This window comes from Oryza sativa, chromosome 12 (genome assembly GCF_034140825.1).
Source record: "Oryza sativa Japonica Group chromosome 12, ASM3414082v1".
Lineage (NCBI taxonomy): Eukaryota > Viridiplantae > Streptophyta > Magnoliopsida > Poales > Poaceae > Oryza > Oryza sativa.
This window is the reverse complement of record NC_089046.1, coordinates 20,772,778-20,796,597: the sequence shown is the minus strand read 5'-3', so window position 1 is coordinate 20,796,597 and position 23,820 is coordinate 20,772,778. Positions and strand designations below refer to the sequence as shown.

At 43.9% G+C, this 23,820-nt stretch overlaps 1 protein-coding gene, 1 long non-coding RNA gene and 1 other non-coding gene across 3 annotated transcripts; 1 reads left to right on the top strand and 2 right to left on the bottom strand.

The window, feature by feature from the left end:
• Window positions 1-981: 981 nt before the first annotated feature.
• Window positions 982-1,679, bottom strand: LOC107279748 (uncharacterized). Its single transcript, XR_001542061.3, has 3 exons — window positions 1,495-1,679; window positions 1,264-1,321; window positions 982-1,048 (listed from the first exon to the last, which is right to left on the bottom strand). It is a non-coding gene; the product is annotated as an uncharacterized lncRNA (long non-coding RNA).
• Window positions 1,680-5,405: 3,726 nt separating this feature from the next.
• On the top strand, window positions 5,406-5,512 carry LOC112937503 (small nucleolar RNA R71). The gene has a single exon (XR_003240167.1). It is a non-coding gene; the product is annotated as a small nucleolar RNA R71 (small nucleolar RNA).
• Window positions 5,513-11,182: 5,670 nt separating this feature from the next.
• Window positions 11,183-13,777, bottom strand: LOC4352358 (phenylalanine ammonia-lyase). Its single transcript, XM_015765275.3, has 2 exons — window positions 13,251-13,777; window positions 11,183-13,124 (listed from the first exon to the last, which is right to left on the bottom strand). The coding sequence occupies exons 1-2, from the start codon at window positions 13,619-13,621 to the stop codon at window positions 11,423-11,425; spliced, it is 2,073 nt and encodes a 690-aa protein (XP_015620761.1). The 5' UTR covers window positions 13,622-13,777; the 3' UTR covers window positions 11,183-11,422.
• Between the last annotated feature and the right edge of the window lie 10,043 nt (window positions 13,778-23,820).

Below are 23,820 nucleotides of genomic sequence, written 5' to 3'. Positions count from 1 at the left end.
GGTCATTTGCGTTTCAACACGGGTGATAACCAGAGCAGACGTGGTACTGCGATTGCGGGGCTCAAGAGCGTGCGCGTTCAAGAAGCCGGATCGATTTGTGTCGCGACTCCGCCCAAATCGTTGTTTATCAGAACCATCCTCCCAGATTCATTTGCAGGCACTAAAGCGACCAATTGAGTTAGCTGGGCTTCTATCATTTTGTTAAAACTCAGCTGGTTTTGAAAAGCAGAAGCGAAGCCATCTAGCTTGACATTAATGTTTTCTAATACCTTGTCATTGGCAGCTAGCTTTTTGCTTAAAGCATCAGTGGTCTTAGCTTGTGCAAAAACGAGATCTTTCAATGTGGGTTGGTTAGAAAAGTTACCGTTGTTGTTACCTCCTTGATAGTATGGGCGTGGCTGGTTCCACCCCTTACCTCCTTGTGGACGATACCCGTTGTTGTTGTTGTTACCCATGTACATCGCCTCTTCACGGGTCTCCGGGCAGTCATTCCCAGAGTGACCTATGCTACCGCAGACTTCACACGTAACGTGTGAGTCCAAAGCTTTGACGGTGCCTTGTGGCCTTTTGTCATGGTCGTCCAATCGCTTTATGAGGAGGTCCAGCTTGGCAACTAGGATTGTAAGTGGGATGGGTTGTGGGCCGTCCCGCCCCGCCCCACACCAGCCGCAAACTGCATGTGCGGGCAAACGGCAGCCCGCCCCGCACGGCTTGGCGGGATTGCTCAGCCCGACGGGCACTGTTGGACAGCCCACAATGTGCACATCTCTGTTTAATTAGGTTCATCAATCACACAAGCACATAACTACTCCATATCCCAAATTTAGCACATGAAAACTGTATTATTTTCATGTGAAAGTATTCTTTTTCAATGACATAACAAGTATAGTACTGAATAAGAACACCATTCTTTTCCTTCAACATCATGCCTAAAGTTAGAGTGATGATGATGCATTTTCTCTTCATGATAAACCAACTGTACCAATTGACAAAGTGACAAACAACTGCTTCCAACTCCATGAGCTCTTCCGGTCTTTTTCTATATTACCTTCAACACATTAAATTTAATAAAGTTAGAGTGGAGAAACTACTAATCGAAAATTAGAAATGAATTCATCAACCGACAGATCACAACGTTATTCCATATTGTAGAATGGAGTAAATATGTACTAAGTTTCATCAATTAAGAATGCATCCAAAATATGAATTAAAGGACATAATTGACAATAACAAGCAGTTATCGAGGATAGTGAGATATATAACCTGCTGCTGGTTGTTGTGCTGGTACTACATGTTACTAGAGGTGTATAGGCATTTTCACCTGTATAGGAACTTCCTATTAGGAAGAAACAATGGAGTTAATAAAAAAGAGTACATGCTGGACTGCTGGATGTTGTTTCTTTTTTATTAAACAATGATGTTAGTGGTGTAGTATACAACTATACAAAAATATAGAATAGCCAAGTTAATTCAAACGAATCTCAATTTAAATACCTGAATGTTGCACATTTTGGTCATCACTCTCAGCAAGATCACGTGCAAAGAAATCACCCAAACCTTCTGCCCTCATCCAATCTTGAAGGCAAATCAATGCCTCTACAGTACTGCTCGAAAGTCTACTTCTATAGTCACTAATGATCCTTTCTCCAGTTGAAAATGCTGCCTCTGATGCCACTGATGTTGCTAGAATAGCCAAAACATCACGTGCCATTCGTGAAATCACAGGGTACTTTGTTTTGTTTACCATCCACCAGTTCAAGATATCAAAATCATGCCCATCTTGGAAATCACCTTCCTGAGGCATATCAGCAAGATATCGACTAAGCTCACTCTTTACTTTGCTCCTACTTTTGTCATGTAGAAACTGTCTCCAATCAGCGAATTGATTACTTGCATCAACATTCTGCTCAACACTTGTTTCGGGCTGAGAATTGATGTTGTTTGAGCCCCCATACTTGGCAGAATATTCATCAAACAATTTCTGCATATTACTCTTGATTTCCTTAAGGTAAGGAGTTGCAGCAGCTCCAAATGCAGACTTCAAACGAAACTCAATGAATTTGTACTTATACCTTGGATCAAAAATAACCGGGAAACATATTTGCAAGTATTGAGCGTCCCAGTACTTCTTAAATTTTTCTTTCATTTCCTTGACAATAGATGCAATGGTGACATCTTCATTTGTAGCCTCCTTGTCCAAAACCATCTTTATCTTCCAAAGTTCATGAAAATAGCATGTTGAAGTTGGGTACAACGTACCAGATACTGCAACAGTAGCTTCATAGAAAACTTTCAACAAAGCACAAAGCTTCTCAGCCATTATCCATTGATAATCGAAGGGTTGATGCGAATAATTTATGTCATGCCGATCCAAGGCTTCAAAGGCCATTCTGACCAATAAAGATGACTCGAGCATTAAGTATGTCGAATTCCATCTCGTTGATACATCAAGCGATGGTCGTCTGTTAGTTTTTATTCCCACTTGAGCAATCATCTCTTCAAACCTTTGACCACGTGATTGCGAACTCCGAGCATATTTAACACTTTCTCTTATACTGTTAATGGCGTTGCTCATGGTTTTTAGCCCATCTTGGACAATTAGATTGAATATATGGGCAGCACAGCGGAAATGCAACTACACTCCATCACAAGGCAACATTGTCTTACCAACAAGATTGGTTTTCAGATGAATCATCATTGTATCATTCGCACTTGCATTGTCTAAGGTAACACTGAATAACTTATTTTCGATATGCCACTCCTGAATGGCCTTTAGCATTTCACTGAACATAGTGATGCCATCATGTGGGGTCGGCACTAGAGCAAACTTTATAATTCTCTTTTGCAACTTCCGTTCATTATCAATGTAATGACAGGTAACACACAAATAGCCTAAGTTCTGGATGGAAGTCCACATGTCGGCAGTAAGTGATACTCAAGAATTTGAGCTCTTCAAGACATCAAATAAAGCTAACTTATGATCCTCATAAGCAGCCATACAATCATTTCTCAGTGTGGTTCTTGATATCACCTTAAAATATGGATTTAAACTTGCAACAAATCTCCTAAATCTAACATGCTCAACAATGCTAAAGGGTAACTCTTGCAACACAATCATCCTAAGAAGTTCTTTCCGTGACACTTCTTGGTCAAATTTCCAATTCTTCATAACATCGGCGGTAGGGGACAAGTTGGCATGCATATGCTCAATCAAATGGTGCACTCTAAGCCTGACCTTACAAACTTTCAAATGTCTAAAGCACTGACTAGTCCCAGAAGATCGGCTAGCCACGAAAACCTTATTGCAGTGGATACATTTAGCATGTGATAGTTTATCATTAGTACGTATTGGATCAAATTCTTTCCACATTGTAGATTTCAGTTTTCTTGCTCTCCCTGTGGCTAAGCACAAAAATATTGCTATAAATACACTAGTGACAAGTAAAGTAAAAATACTGCACTGACAAGTATTATACGAATATTATAAGTATACCAGCGACATTTCGACAAGTACTCTATGTTCAGTTTATACATATTGTGCAATTGCAGTACATGCACACAATCAATTAATATAATTTAATTCATAGACATGAATAGATTACTGTAACAATCAATTAATGGCTATTGCATACATATTATATAACTGCAGTACATGCATGCAATCAATTAATGTAAAAATAATAATTCATAGACATGGATAGATAACGACAAAAATCAGAACAAATAATTTCAAAGAAAAGTCAGCAATTTCTTACCGTGACTCCCACAAGGAGTCGCTCTTGTCTGATTTGTCATATCGATATCATTAGAAGTTGGGGCTGGTGATGGAGTTCTTTGCCTTGAAGAATTGATAATTGCCATTGGAGATCTAACAGATGGAGAGCTCACTTGGGACATCATGTGTCTCACCCCTGGGGACCTTACTAATGGCAAAATAGGTGACCGTGGTCGCTTGGCTGAAGGAGGATCTAAAGAAGACTTTTGCTTTGCCCCTAAAAGGGTTGCCTCTTCAGTAGCTTCAACCGATGATGGGGTCGACATGGAAGAAAATTTGTGCTGAAAAGAGCAAAATTGTGAGCATAGTAAAATTGTGAGCACTTATGAAAAGAGTAAAATTGCGAGCACTTGTGAACTATATAACACTTCAAAAATCAAAACAAATAGACTATATATCATGAAGGGCAAATAATAAAAAGAATGCGTAGCACTCTACTATCAGCACATGTGCCTGCTTGGTCCTCTATTAGAACAGTACTCTGATAGTCTGATTGGGCCAACAGTTGTGTAAGTGTTCTGTTTATTTCACCAAGATGAAATTCTGAATAACTAATGCAGATGCAGGGAAAACATGAAAAAATAATTATCCAGTGTAACATCTGGGGTGAATATTACTACTACATGTAACTGTACTTTATATACTATAGAACAAGAAAAAAAATCTGAAGCTAATAATTAAGAAATTAGTCTGAAGGAAACTTCTCTGAATGTGCACCTATCAATCTTGTTATGTCAAACCAGTGGTAGCTGATCATGCACCACATTAATTAGATAAAAAAAAGATGCAATAGATCATTTGCAGACGCTGATGTCCAGTATAACAATGGCTAGATCACCAATCACACTCAAAGTTTAACATATACAAAAACAAATAGAGTGAGTGAGACAACCTGCTGCAATTCTTGGAGAAGCAATTCGTTGATTCACATAAATACACAAGAAACACATGAAAGGTTAGTTTGATCTTGTACCTTAATTAGTGTGTAGAGATCTGGAGGCAGCAGCGCAGCGTCGCAAGCTGCAGGATTTGGATTGGATGGATCTATCAAGAACTATCAAGAACTGAAGTATGGAATGCACTGGATTCGCTATTTCGCTGGATCAGGAGACTGGAGGGCGTCGGCTGCTGGATTTGGATGGATGGGCGACGAGGAAGACGAGAGTAGCGGCCGCTGCGGCGCCGTCTCGCCGCCGCCGTCTCCCGTCTCCCGTCTCGGCTGCGCCGCTGCGGCTGCGTCTCGCGTCTCCCAGTCTGTGCCCTAATGCCGTGGCGCCCAATGGGCTGTGCGGGATGGGCCAAACAATTTTGCAAGGTCCACGCGGGATGGCCAGCCCGCAAATTTGCGGGCTTTTTTGTGGGGCGGGACTGTGGGCCGAAAAAAAAGCCCGCCCCACTTGCATCCCTATTGGCAACAAGCATTTCTGTCTCCTTGATGGTATGCATGCCTCGCTGACAGGTTTGGAGTCGTTCCTCGCTCCAACCCATATTAGAGACCATCTTCTCTATTAAATCAACGGCACCTCGAACCGTCTTAGAAAAGAAGGCTCCTCCAGCTGCCGCGTCCAGCTGGTCACGGGACATGGGGGTGAGTCCATTGTAAAAGTTCTCCAGGATCAGCCAGTCGTCCATCCCATGATGAGGACAGGAGGCCACATATTCCTGGAGTCGTTCCCACGCCTCAGGAATGGACTCGTCCCTCGTCTGCTGGAAACTTGAAATTCTGCCACGAAGGGCGTTGGTTTTGCCCATCGGAAAGAACTTCGAGAGGAATGCCGTAGAGCATCTGTCTCAGGTGTTGATAGTAGCACGGTTGGCAATCTCTATTATAAATCTTCCCCGGCAACGGTGCTAGAAATTCTTGTTGGTATTTCTTAACGACATTACTAGAAATGTAATTCCCAGCAATGGCACAGAAACACTCTTGGTATATTATGGTTACAGAGTTTATCTGCAAGCGCACGGATATACCATTGTAGCATTTCACGCGAGAGTATTCTATGGGTATCGTATTTGTTTAATCCCGTGGGAAGATCATAGTAGAGAGAACCTGACTAATAATTTATATGTTACTTGTAATAATCATAGTCTAAGCAGGGGTCAAGATAAATCAAGGGTAGAGTGACACACAAGCAGGAGCTACTCATTCTCATACTAAAGTATCTAAGCTAAGTGGAAAGAAAAGAGAAAGATAATCTATTCCTATACTTCTAGTATACATAGTATACATACATCCTACTTATCTGACATACTAGCTAATACCCTCTATCCGATGCCCTCCTGGTACTTTGAGAAGCCACCCCTGACTGCCGAGTTCCTTACGACAGCACGTCATGACCATACAACTGGGGCTAAATACGGAGGAGTACCGTCCCCAGGAAATTAACTTAGGACTATATACACGTGTGGAGGAATACCCGTACTGAGCTGTCACCATTAGTGGCCCACCTCTCATCCACAGCATATAACCCCAAATAATGATATCCCATAATCTAGATACCATGCCTATACTACCAGATACTACTCCAATATCATTGTCATGACATAGAGTAATTGCATAAGCAAACATTATACCCGTACCAATGCATCTCCCAGATAAGCTAGCAGTATAATCAGTATAACATGAACATAATGTAAAGTTGGCATTAATATACTCGGAAAGTATTCCAATACCATAAATGTATAAAGCTTACAAAAGAGGAAAGGAAAGCTACTAGAGCCATACCCGAACTCTTTCGAAGGCTTCCGGACTCCGATTTCTACTCTATTCCTATTCCACTAGCTTAAGAACACTAAAATAAACTTAAGAGAATATGAGAGAGCTTTTCTTGAGGTGTGTGAGTGAAGTGAGAAAGTGAAGTCCTTATATAAAGGTAGGAATTATCCGAAGTGCCCTCCAACCGTTATTGGGATGTAATTCTGGACGTCTATACCGAACCTTGGCCTCAACGGAGGAGATAGGGGGTTCGGCCGAACCTCGGCCGAACCCCCTGGTTTGGCCGAACCATGGGCTGGCCCAAACCAGCCCATCTTCGGCTGGCAACCTCCTGGACTCCTTCTCTTTGTAGACTTGTGAATTTTGGCCCAATTGATCACGTCAATTCTGAGTTCTTGGGCATTCATGCATAAGTCTGATTCTCGGCATCGTTCGATTGATTTTCGTCTGATTTGATGCCGATTCTCCTCCACTTTATGGTTATTCTCTGCAAAAGGTAGTAAACCAAATATTAGTAGAATATTATTATTCTAACATGGGGATATGCATTGCAAGCATAACTAGTTCTCCTCTATTTTGGTAATATTGACGGTTGAAACTAATCGCTAACGACCGTCAACAGCATGACAAGCCACTAGTGAGAGAAGTCACGGATGACGACATAAATTCATTTGAGTTGAAGTCGGGGGCTACTGTCAGGGTTATGGATAAGGCATACCTCCTATCCTATGGCTTATGGAATATACCGACAAGGCATACCTTCACGTATATGGATCGTTCCCATAATTATCGTTTGGAATCCGTTCCGAATTATGGAAAATATCTCTACGAGTCAAGCGATTTTCAAGGTCCTACTCGGAGGGAATACGATTTCTGTTATGCCGTATCAAATCACATATCCTCAGATCTTTCTTGGGGTTCAAGATGATCCACGGTATAAAAGGGACCCCCTGGGAGGGGTACACGGCATCCAATTCCACCGCCAACACACCCACCAAAGTTTACGAAGACAGAGTACATGGAGCCAAGTCACCGGGAGATCTTGTCGAATCCTTCGACTACGATCTTGTCGGTATCATCTGTTTCGACTACTCTCTTTGTAATCTGTTCTCATCATCATCAATCCCATATAAACTGGACTAGGGCTATTACCTAATAAGGGGGCCTGAACCATTATAATCTTTGTCTTTTGTTTGCTTGATCTCGTACTACGTAGACCCTCGTTCTAACGTACCCCAATACTCTACTCATCCGTCCGCGAGTATCACTCATCGACAGTGTTGACGCGAAAAATCAACGCGCATTGGCCTGGGAGATTTGCTTAACTCCAGTGCAGGTCTAAAAGAATCGCCTTCGGGTTCTGAGCGTGCCAGATGGTTTGATCATGCAACCAACAAGGTAGAAAACAACAAAGAGTTAAATCCATCAACGATAGCTGATCGGACGTATCGTCTGGGGCCACACTGATGTAACTTGAGTCAGACCGGCAGAAGCAGGTAAAAACATGGAGATTGTTCAGTGTACTCGTTCGACTGTAGATGTTAGCGATACATAATCCATCCAACGGGGCGCACTTAGGTCGAGCGACTGGGATAGATCGGTAGGAGCACCGAGACAGTATATATCACTCTATACCTAAAAGCACCCCAGAGTAGGGATTAGGTATGCTGACAGCATAGCGGATGTGGTAAACCTAACCTGCATCGGCTAGTATTCCAATGCCACCTTATACCAAGATACCAGCGGGAATGAAATATATGAAGCTAAAATCGATCTAGCAAGCATGATGAACTAGCTTAATATACTTCAGAAGGATGGTATCTTGGCATAAGGGGTGGATTTAGATGATCTAGAGCCAAATAAGGAAGTAAAACGACTAAATCAGGTATGATCAGCTGAAACCCCGATACTATCTCTATTAGCAATCAAAGAAAAGGATTGATGAAATGTTTCAGGACAGTACTTAGTAGATCGAACCTAATCGATGCAGCATTAAGTGTGAAAGAGAAACATGAGATCTAAACAAACCGATGAAAGCTCGTTCGAGATGGTAGATATACCGCATAATCTAGCTTGATATCGAAGCCTAAGCCTATTGGCCGTTTTCGATAATAGAGGCTAGCCGATGAAGCTTAGATGATGAGATCGATCTAGATTATGCGATATATATGATAACTCGGCGGCTTGCGTGGACAGGATTAGACTGTCATGAAGATGTATGCACTAATCCCGAGAAAGCAAGCCGCCATGACAAGATTTACCTCTTCGTCGGAGATCGAACCCGATGCAGCCCAACTCGAAAGCAAAAACTCGTCGAAACAATGAAAGTAAAAGGGTGGCGATGTGCCGAAGTGTATTGAACTATCGTGCCTTGATTACATGGGGTCGGGCCATATTTATACCCGAAGTACATGATAGGTTCTTGCTGGACACGACTCTTATCTCTAACATAATTTAAAATACGAATGAGCCCTTTAGGTGGGCCCTTACCAAAATATCTCTAAGGAAACTAGAGAATGTCCTAATTAACAGATACAATTGCCCTTTTTAGGACTCCTATCCTTGTGTGGCAATAGCTATGGAGGTCTTCATCCCACCCGACGATGGTTGTGGGGCCACCTTTCTTGAGATTATTGATGTCGGTTTGACTTCGTTGGATCCGGTGCTTAATTAGCTGATATACGGTAGCCGATACCACTGTGGCCGATTTGTGTGGTAGCGGATGCTGTTCGTAGCCGACATGTACTCTGCTTTCCTGAACGGGCTTTTTTCCAAACTGGCTTCGTTTCCAATTTCGAACCCAACCCATGGTATTACTAAATTTGGTCCTCAACAGCCGTCTTCACGACAAATTCAATACTAGATTCATGGACCCCCGCAAAGTGAACACGCTGATGCTGCAACGCTACGAGAAACAAACAGAGGACAATATCATCCATTTCCTGGTGCAGCAGCATTATAAAACGTTCATACTACTGCCCTACAACACATCGTGAGTTCCTACTGTCATAAGTTCAATTTTCCTTCCTACACATCTACATTTTCATCTAATGCAATTTGCAGATTCCACTGTGTTATTCTTCTTTTTGACCTTGACAAATGCAAAATCCATGTCTATGACTCAATGGATAAACCGGAGTCAAATTTGGCAAAGATTTTCGAAGTGATAGATAGGCACTGTCATATATTCCACTGTCATTATGAATCCTTGGATAATAAATTAATCCTTGCTAACAACTGTACATAGGACATGGATTCGGTTCCGTACATTGGTCTGCGGGACTTGAAATGAAAAACTTGCCCGTAGGTTCAATTTCCCGGTGAGTACATGCTTCAATATTATATTGAGTCACTTTTTTGTTCTAAATTAGATATGCATATCAAATATCTCGTTGTTTCTCCTTCCATGTGCAAAGTAGGATTAGGGGACTAACTTGTGCGGCTACTATGTCTGCCAGTATATGCACTGCCTATCACACCAAATCAGGACTAGCCTGGACCTAGAAGTACGTAAAATTATTCATACAATAATTATGTCTCCCATAGCTTATTTAATATATTTAATCTTATTTGTTTCAAACAACAGGTGATTTATGTGAGGGAAAACACCACCCACGATGATTTCATAAGGGTTGTTCAAGAACAAATGATGGGATTCATCAACGAGCAGATTCTCGCTCCCACAGGAAAATTCTATTACGATGGAAAGCCTATTCATCAAGCTGGTCCTTCTTCTTCCGATCTCACGAAGTTGTAGTATACGACAGAAACAAAAATTACAAAGTCTAGAAGAATTGTAATACATGTATAGGTTTATATATGCACACATGCATTCACTTTTGTGTGTACTTATTTGGTAATATAATATATGCGTATATTTACATCGGTGCAAACTCATATTTTGTTAACATATGCATATGGCCTATACTCACTTAAGTGCATATATGTGTATATTATATGTATTTCTACATATGTATGTACATTGCATATATGTGTAAAAACATATAGTACACATATATATGCACTTAAGTAAATATAAGCCATATTTACTTAAGTGCATATACATATATATGCAATATATATGTATAGATACATATAGTGTACACATACATGTATATGTGTAATATATATATATATTTATATATTGTGCATATATATGTTTTTAAACGTATATATGCATAATGTGCATAATATATATGCATATATATATGTATAGGCAGCTCACAACACAAACAAATTAAAAAAAAGTCCCGGTTAGTAACACTAATCGAGACTAAAGATGGCTGAGTCGGCCACGTGGCTGAGCCATTTTTAGTTCTGGTTGGTGTTACCAACTATGACTAAAGATGCAGCTTTACTCCCGGGTATTTGAACCAGGACTAAAGACCGCCATCTTTAGTCCTAGATTCTCCCTCCCGGTTCGCTACCCGAGGGTAAAGGGGTTGCAACCTAGAAGAGACGAGGACTTCTCCAGTAGTGAAGCATACTTCACGAGTTAATATTGTGGGTATCACCAATGAATTTTATTGCATTGTATGGTATGCTGACGTAGACAAATAAATGCAGTTTAGTGAATTAATGATGCGTAATTAACTTGCTGACGCGAATAACTTGTATGATACCATAATTGCATGCGCTAGTGAGATGGGTGGTAAGAGAAATAAATATATATAGATAATGACAGATAATGCTTAATTAAAATGACTTTTATTTATATATAAGCAGCTTTCTTAACGTAAGACACAAGTACACCATGATTATAATAAGTGGTCAAACATTTATATATAGTCCATTATTCTTTATTCACTTACGCCCCGGCCCGCCGCGTGAATTATTGGGTATATATAGTAGGATAGTACTTTTGCTTTAAATAATTTTTCATCCGTCAGACGTACACCTCGTCTTCTCTTATTTGTACGTACGTAGTTGAGCTAATTAAGTGGCAGGGGCGCGCCTTTCCACTCGCTGAGGCACTCCAGCAGTGGGTTGATGTGCTTGTGCTGGTTCATGGCGATCACCACCTTGTCCACCTCCTCCCCGGGCGACCGCGTCTTCTCGCCGGTCAGGTACTCGGCGCCGAGCTCCTTGCGCACGAACCTGTACAGCGGGTACGAGCGACACTGGGTGATCCTGTTCGGGGCCGTGCCGCTCTCCACAGCCGCGCGTGCGGCCTCCACCTCGTCGTGGAGCACCGCGCGGAGCTGCTGCTCGAACTCAGCCACCTTGGCCAGCTGGTTGTCACCGTTGGCCAGCGCATGGTCCATGAGCACCGCGCGGAGCTTCTGTATGAGTGGCAAGCTGGATCTGCATGGGTCTTCTGCGTACGTGAACACCGCCACGCGGTCGATAGCAGCGCCGAGCAGCGCTAGCAGATCGTCATCGTCCATGGCCAGGGATTTCTTGGCGACATTTGTCACGCACTTGTTAACAGCGGCCTTGATGCTCTCCTCGAGTTGGCGCAGGTCGACGGCCTGGCACAGTGCGATGAGGAAAGTAGAGGACATGAGCTTCAGGATGGTGACGGCCTCTGCTGTCATCCTGGAGGAGATGAGGCCGAGAGAGTTGACGCTCTGGTTGTGCTGCTCCGCGGTCTGCACATGGTTGGTCACCGGGTTGGCGAGGAACTGCAGCTCAGAGCAGTAGGACGCCATGGCGACCTCGGCGCCATTGAAACCGTAGTCCAAGCTCGGGTTGCGCCCGCCGGACAGATTGGAGGGAAGGCCGTTGCTGTAGAAGCTACTGGCAAGCTCGGAGAACTGCGAGAACATGAGCCTGCCGATGGCAGCGATGGCGAGACGAGTGTTGTCCATGGACACCCCGATGGGAGTGCCCTGGAAGTTGCCGCCGTGGAGCGCCTTGCGGCGGGCGACGTCGATGACCGGGTTGTCGTTGACGGAGTTGATCTCCCGCTCGATCGACTTGGTGGCGAAGCGGATGACCTCGACCTGCGGGCCGAGCCACTGCGGCGCCGTGCGGATGGCGTACCTGTCCTGCCTCAGCTTCGTCAACCGGTCAAGCTCGCCCTGCTCCTTGGCAAGCCTCATGTAGGAGCTGCCTTCCAGTATGTGCTCCATGATGGCCGCAGCTTCGATCTGTCCAGGGTGGTGCTTCAGCGCGTGGATGAGGTGGTCGGTGTACTCCGGATTGCCGGCCATCACCTCGCAGTACACCGCCGAGAGGACCTCGGCAAGGACGGCCAGGACGTTGGCCTCGAAGAGCACGATCGCCGCGAGGCCGGAGCCCACGGCCGTGCCGTTGACGATGGCGAGCCCTTCCTTGGGCTGCAACGCGAAGAACCCGTGCTCGATGCCGGCGATCCTGAACGCCTCAGCGGCGTCCACCTTGCTGCCGTCCGGGGCCACCGCCGCGGAGTTCTGGCGGCCGGTGATGAGGCCGGCGATGTAGGACAGCGGGACCAGGTCGCCGGACGCGGTGATGGTGCCCCGGAGCGGCAGGCACGGCGTCACGTTGGCGTTGAGCAGCTTGGCGATGGCCTCGAGGATCTCGAAGCGGATGCCCGAGTAGCCCTGGGTGAGGGTGTTGATGCGCACCAGCATGGCTGCGCGAGTGACCTCCGTCGGCAGCGTGTAGCCGTCGCTGCGGCTGGCTCCAAAGACGCCGGCGTTGAGGTATCTTTAATATGTTATTTTCATTCAGACCCAATGAACGAATTAATTAGCATATAATTAATTATTGCTTGCGAGCAATTTAGGAGTATAAAATAAAATAGTATTAGTGTACAGCTACTCTCCTACCTACCGGATCAGCTCTTTCTGGAGCGCGGCGAACTCCTTGGTGCGGCGGTGGGCGGCACCTCCGAAGCCGGTGGTGACGCCGTACGTGTCGGTGCCGTTCATGGTGCTGTCGAAGACCCACTCGCGACTAGCCTCCAGGCGGGGTCGTGCGGATTCGTCCAGCACCACCTGCACCCGGGCGGCCTCGCCAGCGACGGCTGCCACCTTGGCGACGCTGAGCATGGCGCCGTCGATCTTCACCAGCGGCGCGCGGTACTCCACCACCATCCTCTTCACCTCGTCGAGGTGGCTCCCCGCAAGACCCTCCGCCGCCTTGCCCCAGTACAAGGGGTCGCCGTTGAGGGGACGGTCGACCAGACCGGTCTCACACTCCATTGCTCGCAGCGCCACGTACCGCAGTCCACAGGTCGTCCAGCTAACAGAGGATCTTTGCGGTGGAGCTTGTTGGAGTCAGGACTACTGAGGGGGGTGCTTAAATAAGTAGCAAGAGCGGGACCGTCCCTTGTTTTATGCAAAATCTAAATCAAAGAGACCTCTTACGCCGTGTTTAGTTACAAAATAATTCTTCAAACTTCTAACTTTTCCATCACATCAAAACTTTCCTACACACACAAACTTCTAACTTTTCCGTCACATCGTTCCAATTTCAACCAAACTTCCAATTTTGGTGTGAACTAAACACAGCCTTAATGTTTATCTCGATACTACTAGGCCATAAAGCAAGTAGAAAAATATATCCCTCCCACCTATGATTCAAATAAAAATTTCTATTAAACTACTCATCCAATTTACGATCCGATAACACTATTGTTCGTAACAATTGAATATTTATAGCTATAATTTTTATAAAAATACAAATTACTTTTATAATATATCTGAATTATTTTTAGATTTCATTAAATTACTTCTTAGACATATAAAAGTAAATTCAATAAAGCCTAAATGTAATTTGCATATAAGTATAGAAGTAACATAAAAATAAAGTAACTTGTCACGACATTATAAACAAATCTATTATGGGGATAAAAACATAAGACTGTCTAGAAATTAAATTTAATGAACACATTATAGAACTAACCAATAAAATAAAATTTTCAAATGTCCAAAATATAATTTAATTAAATCTAGAAGTAATTTATATATACGATAAAGTAACTTACATATATAATTAATTACAACATATATAATTTTTTTTATCAAAATATAATCTTGTAAGATCTTGTTATAAGATTTAATTACAACGAATACAATGGTATAATCGGATTGTTGATCGGATATGTAATTTGCAAGAAAAAACTATTTGGAGTTTAACTATCATGAGTATCTTTTCTAGTTGTTGCATGCTTGCATACTCTCCACATGGGAAAGAGGTAGGGTTAATTGGTCCATGCCATTGTAAATTTGTCTATTCAGAAAAATACCATTATAATTAAATTTATCTATTCGTAGTCGTGCCATCGAAATTTTACAAAACTACGATCATACCACTACCATCACGTTTTCCATCATCTTCTTCATTTTCCATCTTCTTCCTTCTCTCTCCTCTCTTCTTCTGTATCGCCTCAACCTGTACCGGCGAAATCCCCGGCCACAATTGCTACCACAGCTGCCCGGCTCATCTTTTCCTCGCTGCTGTTGCTGTGCCCGCTGGTTTCGCCAAGGGGGATGACGCAACCGTGGCCGCAGCTGGTGGGCACGGCGGCGTCGCCGTTGGGAAGCTCGCTGCCCGGGCACGAGAGCACCACGCCGAACGCGTACACGTCGCCCTTCTGCGACGCCCACGGCCGTGGCACCGGGGGTGCCTCGGGGGCGCGGTACCACGCCGAGCTCGCGGCGGCGGCCGCTAGGGACGAGACCACCCGCGCCAGGCCGTAGTCCGCGAGCCATGCCTTGCCGGCTTTGCCGAGCAGTATGTTCGTGCTCTTGATGTTGTTGTGCGCGAGCCTCGGCATCCCACTGCCCCGGCGGCTCACGTGGTGGATGTATGCTAGCTAGCACTACTTAGAAAAAAGGTACTTGCAGGTGGAACGCCAGTGAAGATCACTAATCTCCGCAGGCGGCCGGGCGGTTCGCCTGGGAAAATAATCTGGACAGGAGGAACATGCGTCGCCTGCGAAGATGTACACAAGCCGCCTGCATTAATGTGTTTAAGCCTCCTAGGAAAATAGGCACCAGAATTTGAAAATTGTCGCCAAATTTTTCAATAATATTTTTTCAGTAATGTTGCAATTATTTAATTAATTAATAAATAAATAATATTAGGAACTAATAATCATTTAATACTGACATATATTGCATTCAAAGTATCGTCAATATGTTACAATATTTTTTACTTTATATTTGTCCACTTCGAATGCACTATCGTCTAACTAATAAATACATTATGGCATAGCATTGCTCCACTCCTGAAGTGCCTTGTATTCATTGCTTGTAGCTAGTATGCTGTCTAGGTCGAAGAATCGTCTTTTGATATGATACCTCCTGCGGTGGATGAAGAGGTAGAGGTCCCGCTGCACATTTGTAATGCTTGTATCGTCAAAGTTTGTTCGATGTTCTATTCTAGGCAACTGCATTCATGAAAGGCAATATATTAGTATTATCTAGATGCGCAATTCTCCAATGCACTTATATGTTGAGTCGAGAGACTTACATCCTCTGGGTTAACCCTATATCTTCCATTAACCCTGAGGAATTCTTATGCGTTACCCGCAGAGGATAGTGCCTATAGGTTGCTTGTGACACTTAATGACATATCATAGAAGAAAAGACTTAAATTTTGTAATTAGTAAAACAATTAGAATACATTAAGTGTGTGGAGTACTACCGGCCAATATGTATATACTAGCAGCTTCTCTCTTGTTTTAATCTGCTCTCCACCCTTCTGTTGACGAAAAATCCGCGCTTGGCCTATGGCGCCAGATCTGTGCTGGCGCGGACTAAGTCGACGAACACAACGACCTGAGAGATCTGCTTAGCTCCATTGCAGGTCCAAGGTTTGGTGAGATGCGGGTGTGTCAGTCAGTTTGATCCTGCAACAGTCAAGATATACAAATAGCAGATCAATGAGCCAATCGGCTGATAAGCCGAAGGAGTAATTCCAGCCGATGCTGATGCCAGCCGATAGTAATAGGGTTTTGAGCAATAGGCTACATATCCAATGTAGAATTTGACACTTGAAGTAAATAACAATATAATGGCAATCGGCTGATGATAATATAATATAACAATGATACAATCCAAAAGAAACCAATCGGCTAACAATGATATGATAGAATAAGCACTGATTCGAAGGTTAAATAATACATCGGTTGGAGATCCGATGTCATAAAATCCACAAGATTAGATTAAACAGTAAAATCTTTGTTGCGATCGGCTAAATCCAACTTATATATGCAATCCTTATAAGCCGATGCAATGTCCACATAACTCATTAGCTGATACCCTGATGAAACCTTTATTGGCAGTCAAAAAGCAGCTAGAGATTATGGTTCTAAGCACGACTCAGTAGATCAAACTTAACTAATGCAGCACTAAGTATGAAAAGAAACACAATATCTAGACAATCAAGCCGTTGACTGATTTTCAGGGTGGTAGATGCCTTAGCTAATATAATCGAGTAAAACAATTTAGCCGATATCGGCAGAAACCCTAAAGCGAGAGACAACCGATAGAGCTAAATTGAGATACTAAGACTGATTAACTAAGACATATAATAAATAGGCAGGCAAATATATTAACTAAACCGGAGAAATCCAAGAGGTCGAATGTGCTGATGCAGCTTTGAACAACACCAATGTAGCCAATACAATTGACTAGGCGGGCGGAACATTGGACTTATCCCTTCACCGGAGATCTTGGACTTACGCCAAGTTCCGTCGTGATAAATAAAAAGTAGAAAACGGTAGAAGGTGGTGATGCGCCGAAGTTGTATTGATCGTGGAGATAGTTAACAATGACCCCGAGTGTGGATATTTATACCCATGGGTAGATACAGTTAACAATGACCCAGAGTGTACATATTTATACCCATGGGTAGATACTAGTAAAGATAAAAGGAAGAACATAAAGTCCTTATAGGACACTAAACAAACTTTCCTAAAGATAAAAGGAAACTAACAAACTATTCCTAATTAATAGATAACTTGCCACGCCATATCCTCCTTGAACTCGGTCACTTCTAGATAAGCTTTCTTTAATAGATTAATTTCCTTAACCGAATATATAGCAGGAATCCGGCTATTGACAACGTGATAATTCTCTTAGGGGCTTACCAAATTTCACCGTTAACACCTTCTTCTTGTAGTAGTTGTACACACTGTATTGATTTTTTACCGTTTCGTATTAAGCAGGAGATTTAATTATATTACATTAAAAGTAGACATACAAGAGTATAAGAATCACTTACTATTGTAAGATTATTAGAAATTGTTTGTACATCTTGTGATGATAATCAAGGGGAGCTGTCACGGTGTCATACTTCGGGTGGATAATGAAACAGATGTAATGATCGCTACATGGTAATGACGGTGCAGTTAGTCATGGATGAAATAACACAGATATGTAAAAAAAATCTACTGGACTTACTTAATGTTGTACGCGGCTCGGATGACTCTTATTTTGAAAGTGTAAGAAGGCTCGTCCAATGTACTGTGCGACAATAATCAGCTTCTACTTGTGCAAGCCCTTCTTATATTCCGCTATCTCTTCACGTGTCTTGTCCTTGAGCTACTTGGAATTTAATGACAGCGTCACGGTATGCTGTGTTTGACAGATCCTTGTTGGATCCAGATATTCGATAGATTGCTTTGTCTTCTCAGCATCCATGTATTGCAACCTATAAAAGCAGAATGTTAATAATAATCACATGTTTTTGAATTATATCAATTTATTTGTGTAATAAATGTGCACTCATACTCACAGGCACCATGCACCGACAAAGTTTACGTCCATCTTTTCCCAACGATAGATGGCGTGAATATCAGTGAAATCTAGCCAGAAGAAACCTTTGCCGGCGAAGAAGTCAGGTGGTGATTGAATTGTTAAATTAGTTAGGCCTTTCTTGCTAGCGTCCTGTACCATTTATGTAACCTTCTCATCTCCCATGGACCGTCATCAATTGCATGATCGAGCTAAAATGCTTTGCCACGTTGGAACTTTTCCGGACAATCATCAGTTGCAAAGAATTTTGGGCCGGCAAGTTTAGCGGCCTTCTTTGGGTCATCTTCTCTTTCCTTGGCACGTTTCTTACCCCCTCTGAAGGTGGATACCATCCACTTCTCCTTTTGATCACCCATAGACTTGGAGTTGTGGCTTTTGAGCACTCTAGGCACTTCAGACTTCCCGATTTCCTTGTTATCAACCAGGGTTTGGCCCACGACATCTTTTACAGGATTTGGGTCCTCATAGACGTCTAGTTCTACATCATCCCATTCCAAACCTGGTACGACTTCCATGTCTACTCCGAGTGATGACACCAATTGCACATCTGTTTGTGGCACATCCGGTTCTTACACCACCGGTTCATTTTCCAGTGCAATTTTCTCCTCCTTTTCTTTTTCTAGGCCTTCAGTGGCCTTAGGTGGCTCATGTTCTTCCGTATTATCATTCACCGGTTTCTTCATAGGAGGTCTTGGTGGTTTCAGCGGAGCATCAATGCCAGTCCCAAAGATTATATCCTTTTTGTGCCACCAAGAGACAAGGTCGACCGCATCCCCAAGTACGGTTATGCCATCAGGAGTTGGGATGTCTAGGTTGTACGACTCAAACTGATGTGACCATGGCTAATACAGATACAATCGTTGCTCACATAATGAATAAACCAGAAGATATCAAAATCAAGTCCTCCAAGTGCTGGAATCCGATTCAGCCACCTACTACACTGCTGACTTCAAACAGCCACCGAATTTGCATACGACCTCCGTTTTCAGCCCATGATTACTTGATGGAAAGCTCTCAGAGTGCTCTTTCCAACGGATATAGCCTCATCTCCGAATTCCATCCCGTTTGGCTGCAACCATAGAAACAAGGTGCTGCATCACCTATCATGAGGCCCATGTGGGGTGCGCCACAATCTGGTGGAGCACGACCCTAGGACCCTCTTGTCGTTCTCTCACCTCCTTAAATAGCTAGGTACCCCTTCAGGGTTTCTTGGTTTTTGTTAGATTAAAGTTTAGCCATTGCTACTTGCTTGCAGCGCGCGTGACGGATTGTTGACGTGGGCTGAGGAGAGCCAACTGTCGGCGTGCTGATGACGACGACGGTTGCAGCGAGTGGACGACAAGAGCTGGCCATCGATATGCTAACGACGATGACGTTTATGGCGAGTGGATGATGAGAGCCAACCGTCGGTGTGCTGACGACGACGATGGTCATGGCAAGTTGATGACGACAACGGTCATGGCGAATGGACAACGAGAACCAACCATCGGCGTGCCGCCGACGATGGTCATGGCGAGTTGAATCGGCATGCTGACAATGACGGTCGTGGCGAGTGGACGGTGAGGGATTCCAGACTATACCTTGGAGCCATCAGCAGGCAGTAACCGACCGATCGTAGCAGATCGAATCCACTGCTGTCGTTTAGATCTGATTGACAGAAAGAAAAATACTCCATCTGGCTCGCCAGGGGATCAAGCGCACAACGCCTACCTAGCGCGCGATTGTTGATGATATCTAGTCGATTGTCTACCAAGGGGGTTAACCGCGGTGGTAGATTGTTTGTAGGGGATGCGACCGATCAGGAACCAGATGGTGACACATGACAGAGAGACATGAGATTTAGACAGGTTCAGGCAATCAATGTGATGTAATACAAGAAGGAATAAAATATCTTGCGTATCTAATCAGATCTATCTCTATATTTAAGATATCTTCCAATAGACTGGTGGTGCACGCCAAGCGCCTCTGGTGCCACTGAGCTCCGTGGGCCTTCATGTCGCGAGCTAGGCCACCCATGGTGGTGCGGCCCATGTATGTGTTGACGCGAAAAACACACACTAGCCTGGGAGATCTGCTTAGCTCCAGTGCAGGTCCGAAGGTTGATGAGATGCGGGCGTGCCAGTCAGTTTGACCCTGCAACTGATAAGATATACAAATAGCAGATCAATGAGCCGATTGGCTGACAAGCCGATAGATTAATTCCAGCTGATGCCGATACCAGCCGATAGCGATAGGGTTTTGAGCTATCAGCTACAATTCTGATGTAGATTCTGACGCTTGATGTAAATAACAACGTAAAGGCAATGGGCTAATGATAATGCAAGAAAGCAACAATATAATCCAGTAGAAACTACATGACTAACAATGACATCATAGAATAAGCCCTAATCCGATGGTTAAAGCATACATCCACCGGAGGTCCGATGTTATAAAATCCACAAGATTAGATTAAACAATGAAACCTTTGTTACGATCGGCTAAACCCAACTTGTATGTAATTCTTATAAGCCGATGCAACGTCTAGACAACTTATCGGCTAGCACCTCGATAGAACACTAGCATGAACCTATCGGCTCAACAAGATTTATATTATCAACAACAATCTAGTAGGCCGAACCTAACCTATACAGCACGAGATTGTATATGATAATCAAATACTCGATGAGCCGATAGATCTTTCTAATGTGATGGATATAACAAATCTATTTAGAACAACATTGTGATTGTAGAGATATATCGGCTAAGGCAGAAGATCGGACCTAACCGAGACGGTCCCAAATAAACCGATATGTCTCTAAACACAATGCAATTAGTGATAGAATTGAGATATTAGGTAGGCAAATATATCAACCAAACTAGATCGATCCAAGAGATTGAAGCGATGCAGCCTTAAACAACACCAACATAGCCGATAGATTCACCAGGGCCGGCGGAACGTAGGACTTACCCCTTCGCCGGAGATCAAACTGTACGGATGCAGCCCAGTGTCAGGTGACAAATTCCGCCGGATGATAAGTAAAAACCTCGGTAAAGAGGGTGGCGATGCGCCGAGAGTAGTTGTATCGATCTAGAGATAGTTTAAAATGACCCCGGGTGTACATATTTATACCCATGGGGAGATACTAGTCCTTATAGGACAAGAAAGAAACTTTGCTAAAAGATAAAAGGAAAACATAAAGTCCTTATAGGACACCAAACACACTTTCCTAAAGATAAAAGGAAACTAACAAATACTGCCTAATTAATAAATAAACTACCATGCCGCATACTCCTTGAACTCGGTCACTTTTGGATAAGCTTCCTTTAACATATTAATTTCGTTAACTGAATATAGCAGGAATCTGACTATTGGCGACATGATAGTTCTCTTAGGGGCTTACTAAATTTCACTGTTAACACATGCCCCTAATTTTGGAGTATGAGAACTCATGCTTCAAAATTATCTTCTGTCTGATCTTGATAACTCCAAAATTGATCTTGCTTCGCTTCTTGCAATCGGCTTTCATGAGCCGATACTTTCTGCATTAGATGAGCTAGACTATCAAACTCGTGGCAAAAGAATCTATCTCTGATAGGTACTGACAATCCTTGAAATGCAAGATCTGCTAGCGGCTCATCGCTTAGGCTCAAACTATAACATCGGCTGCGGACATCACAAAATCTTTGAATATATTCCATAGCCGATTCCCCTTCTTGCTACTGAACTGATATCAAATCTGAAAACTTCATCTCAATGATGCCAGCAAAGAAGTACTCATGAAATTTCTTCTCAAGATCAGCCCATCCGCTGATAGAATTCGATGGTAGTGATGAAAACCATGTGAAGGTCGATCCAGTCAAAGATAGTGGAAAAAAATTAACTCTCAATACTAAGAATTGGCTGAAGTGCTCCATCGTAGATGTACCATTCTGCCCTAAAAACTTGGAGAAGTCTGGAACCTTGTATCGGTGTGGCAATGGAACCCTATCAAACCACTTGGGATATGGCAGCCGATACACATAAATATGTTGCTTAGGTTTAATTCCAAAATGCTCCTCTATTATCTTTGCAATTCTATCAGCCAAATCATTGATATATTGATATTCTTCACCGTGCCCATTGTTAGTAATTCTCACGGTCACAAATAAAATCTGCAAGCGCACTGATATACCGATGTACCACTTTCCCTACGGAGTATTCCAAAGGGTATCAAATCCAAGGGAACGTGGGTGGTCAGATCTTCCTCCGGTTCATCCAAGGACACCAAGCACAAGATAGGCTAGGATAGAGAGGATTTACTAGTGAGAAACAGTATCTAGGGAAAGCTTAAGTTTAATCCTAACGCAATACTTCAGGCACTGGCAACCCACTGTTCCCAGATGTCGCTCTACTATGTACCCAGACAGGAAGACTTAAGTGATCTCGAGGGCTGTCACCACCTCTACACCTACTTCAAACGTACTGTGGGATACGCAGCAATTACTGGATAACAATTACCTAAACACCATGTCTAAGCAATTAATATCTACTTTAGTATTTATAACTCACCAAAGCAATCATTATATTTTAGTTGATTATAGTGAACAATAATCCCGTATGCTATTTAGGAACTAACCAAGAGATAACTCTCACAAGATAAATCTAAATTACACTGGAAGAAAATTATATTGAAATCAGAGTAATAAACAGAATAAAAGAAATGAGAAAAGATTACAGACAACTCCGGAATTCTTCCAACTTCTTCTACTCTACGCTCTTCCTATTCTAGTATACAATATAGTACAATAGAGCCTCTTATAATTCAACTCAAGCTTGGAAGTGTGTCACTACTACAGACAAGATTTTTCCGTGCGGGCATTTTGATTTTTCCGTGCGGTTGTCCGGCCTGTCTGCAGCCGGGTGTCTGGGAAAATCGGCATTTTCGCGTGCGGGCAGGCTGACTGCACAAGATAATCGATTATCCCATGCGGTTGTGTTATACCACCCGCACGGAACCAAAAAAACCAAAAAAAGAAAAATGCCAAAATCGCCGCCGGCCGCCACATCGCTACATTGACGATGCATGCGATGACCAGGAGGAGGATGACGAGCGCATGACGAAGCCTTGGCAAGCTGCTCGCCGCCGCCTCGCCCAGGCCGCCGCCGCGCCCGACCGCCGCCACCTTGGCCCGACTGCCGCCACCTTGGCCCGACCGCCGCCTCGCCCAAGCCACCGCGCTCAAGGTCGTAGACGTTGTACTCGAGGAAGTTTGCCAGGGCGGCGATCATATTAGACTTGCCGGTGCCGGGTGGCCCGCACAGCAGGTAGCCGCGCTTCCATGCCTTGCCGACGGAGGCGCAGTATTCCTTGCCGTCACGGAACATGCCTTATCGACTGGGGTTGTTGGTGAAGAGGCGGTGCTGGCGGTTGCGGAGGGTGACGGCGCGGCCCTTTGCAAGGACGTGGCAAAGGTAGGCGTTCTTGACGAGCGCGCGGTGGCGGAGGTGGAAGGTGAGGCGGTAGTTGCAGCGCTCGGCGTTGCGCGGGGACCAGGTGATGACATTGGCATTGGGGAGCGCCTTGGTCTTGCTTCACCACATGGTGGCACCGCGGAAATCGTCGGCGATAGCCTCGTGGTCGTCGACGGCGAGGGCCATGCGGTCGGCGCCCTCGGCG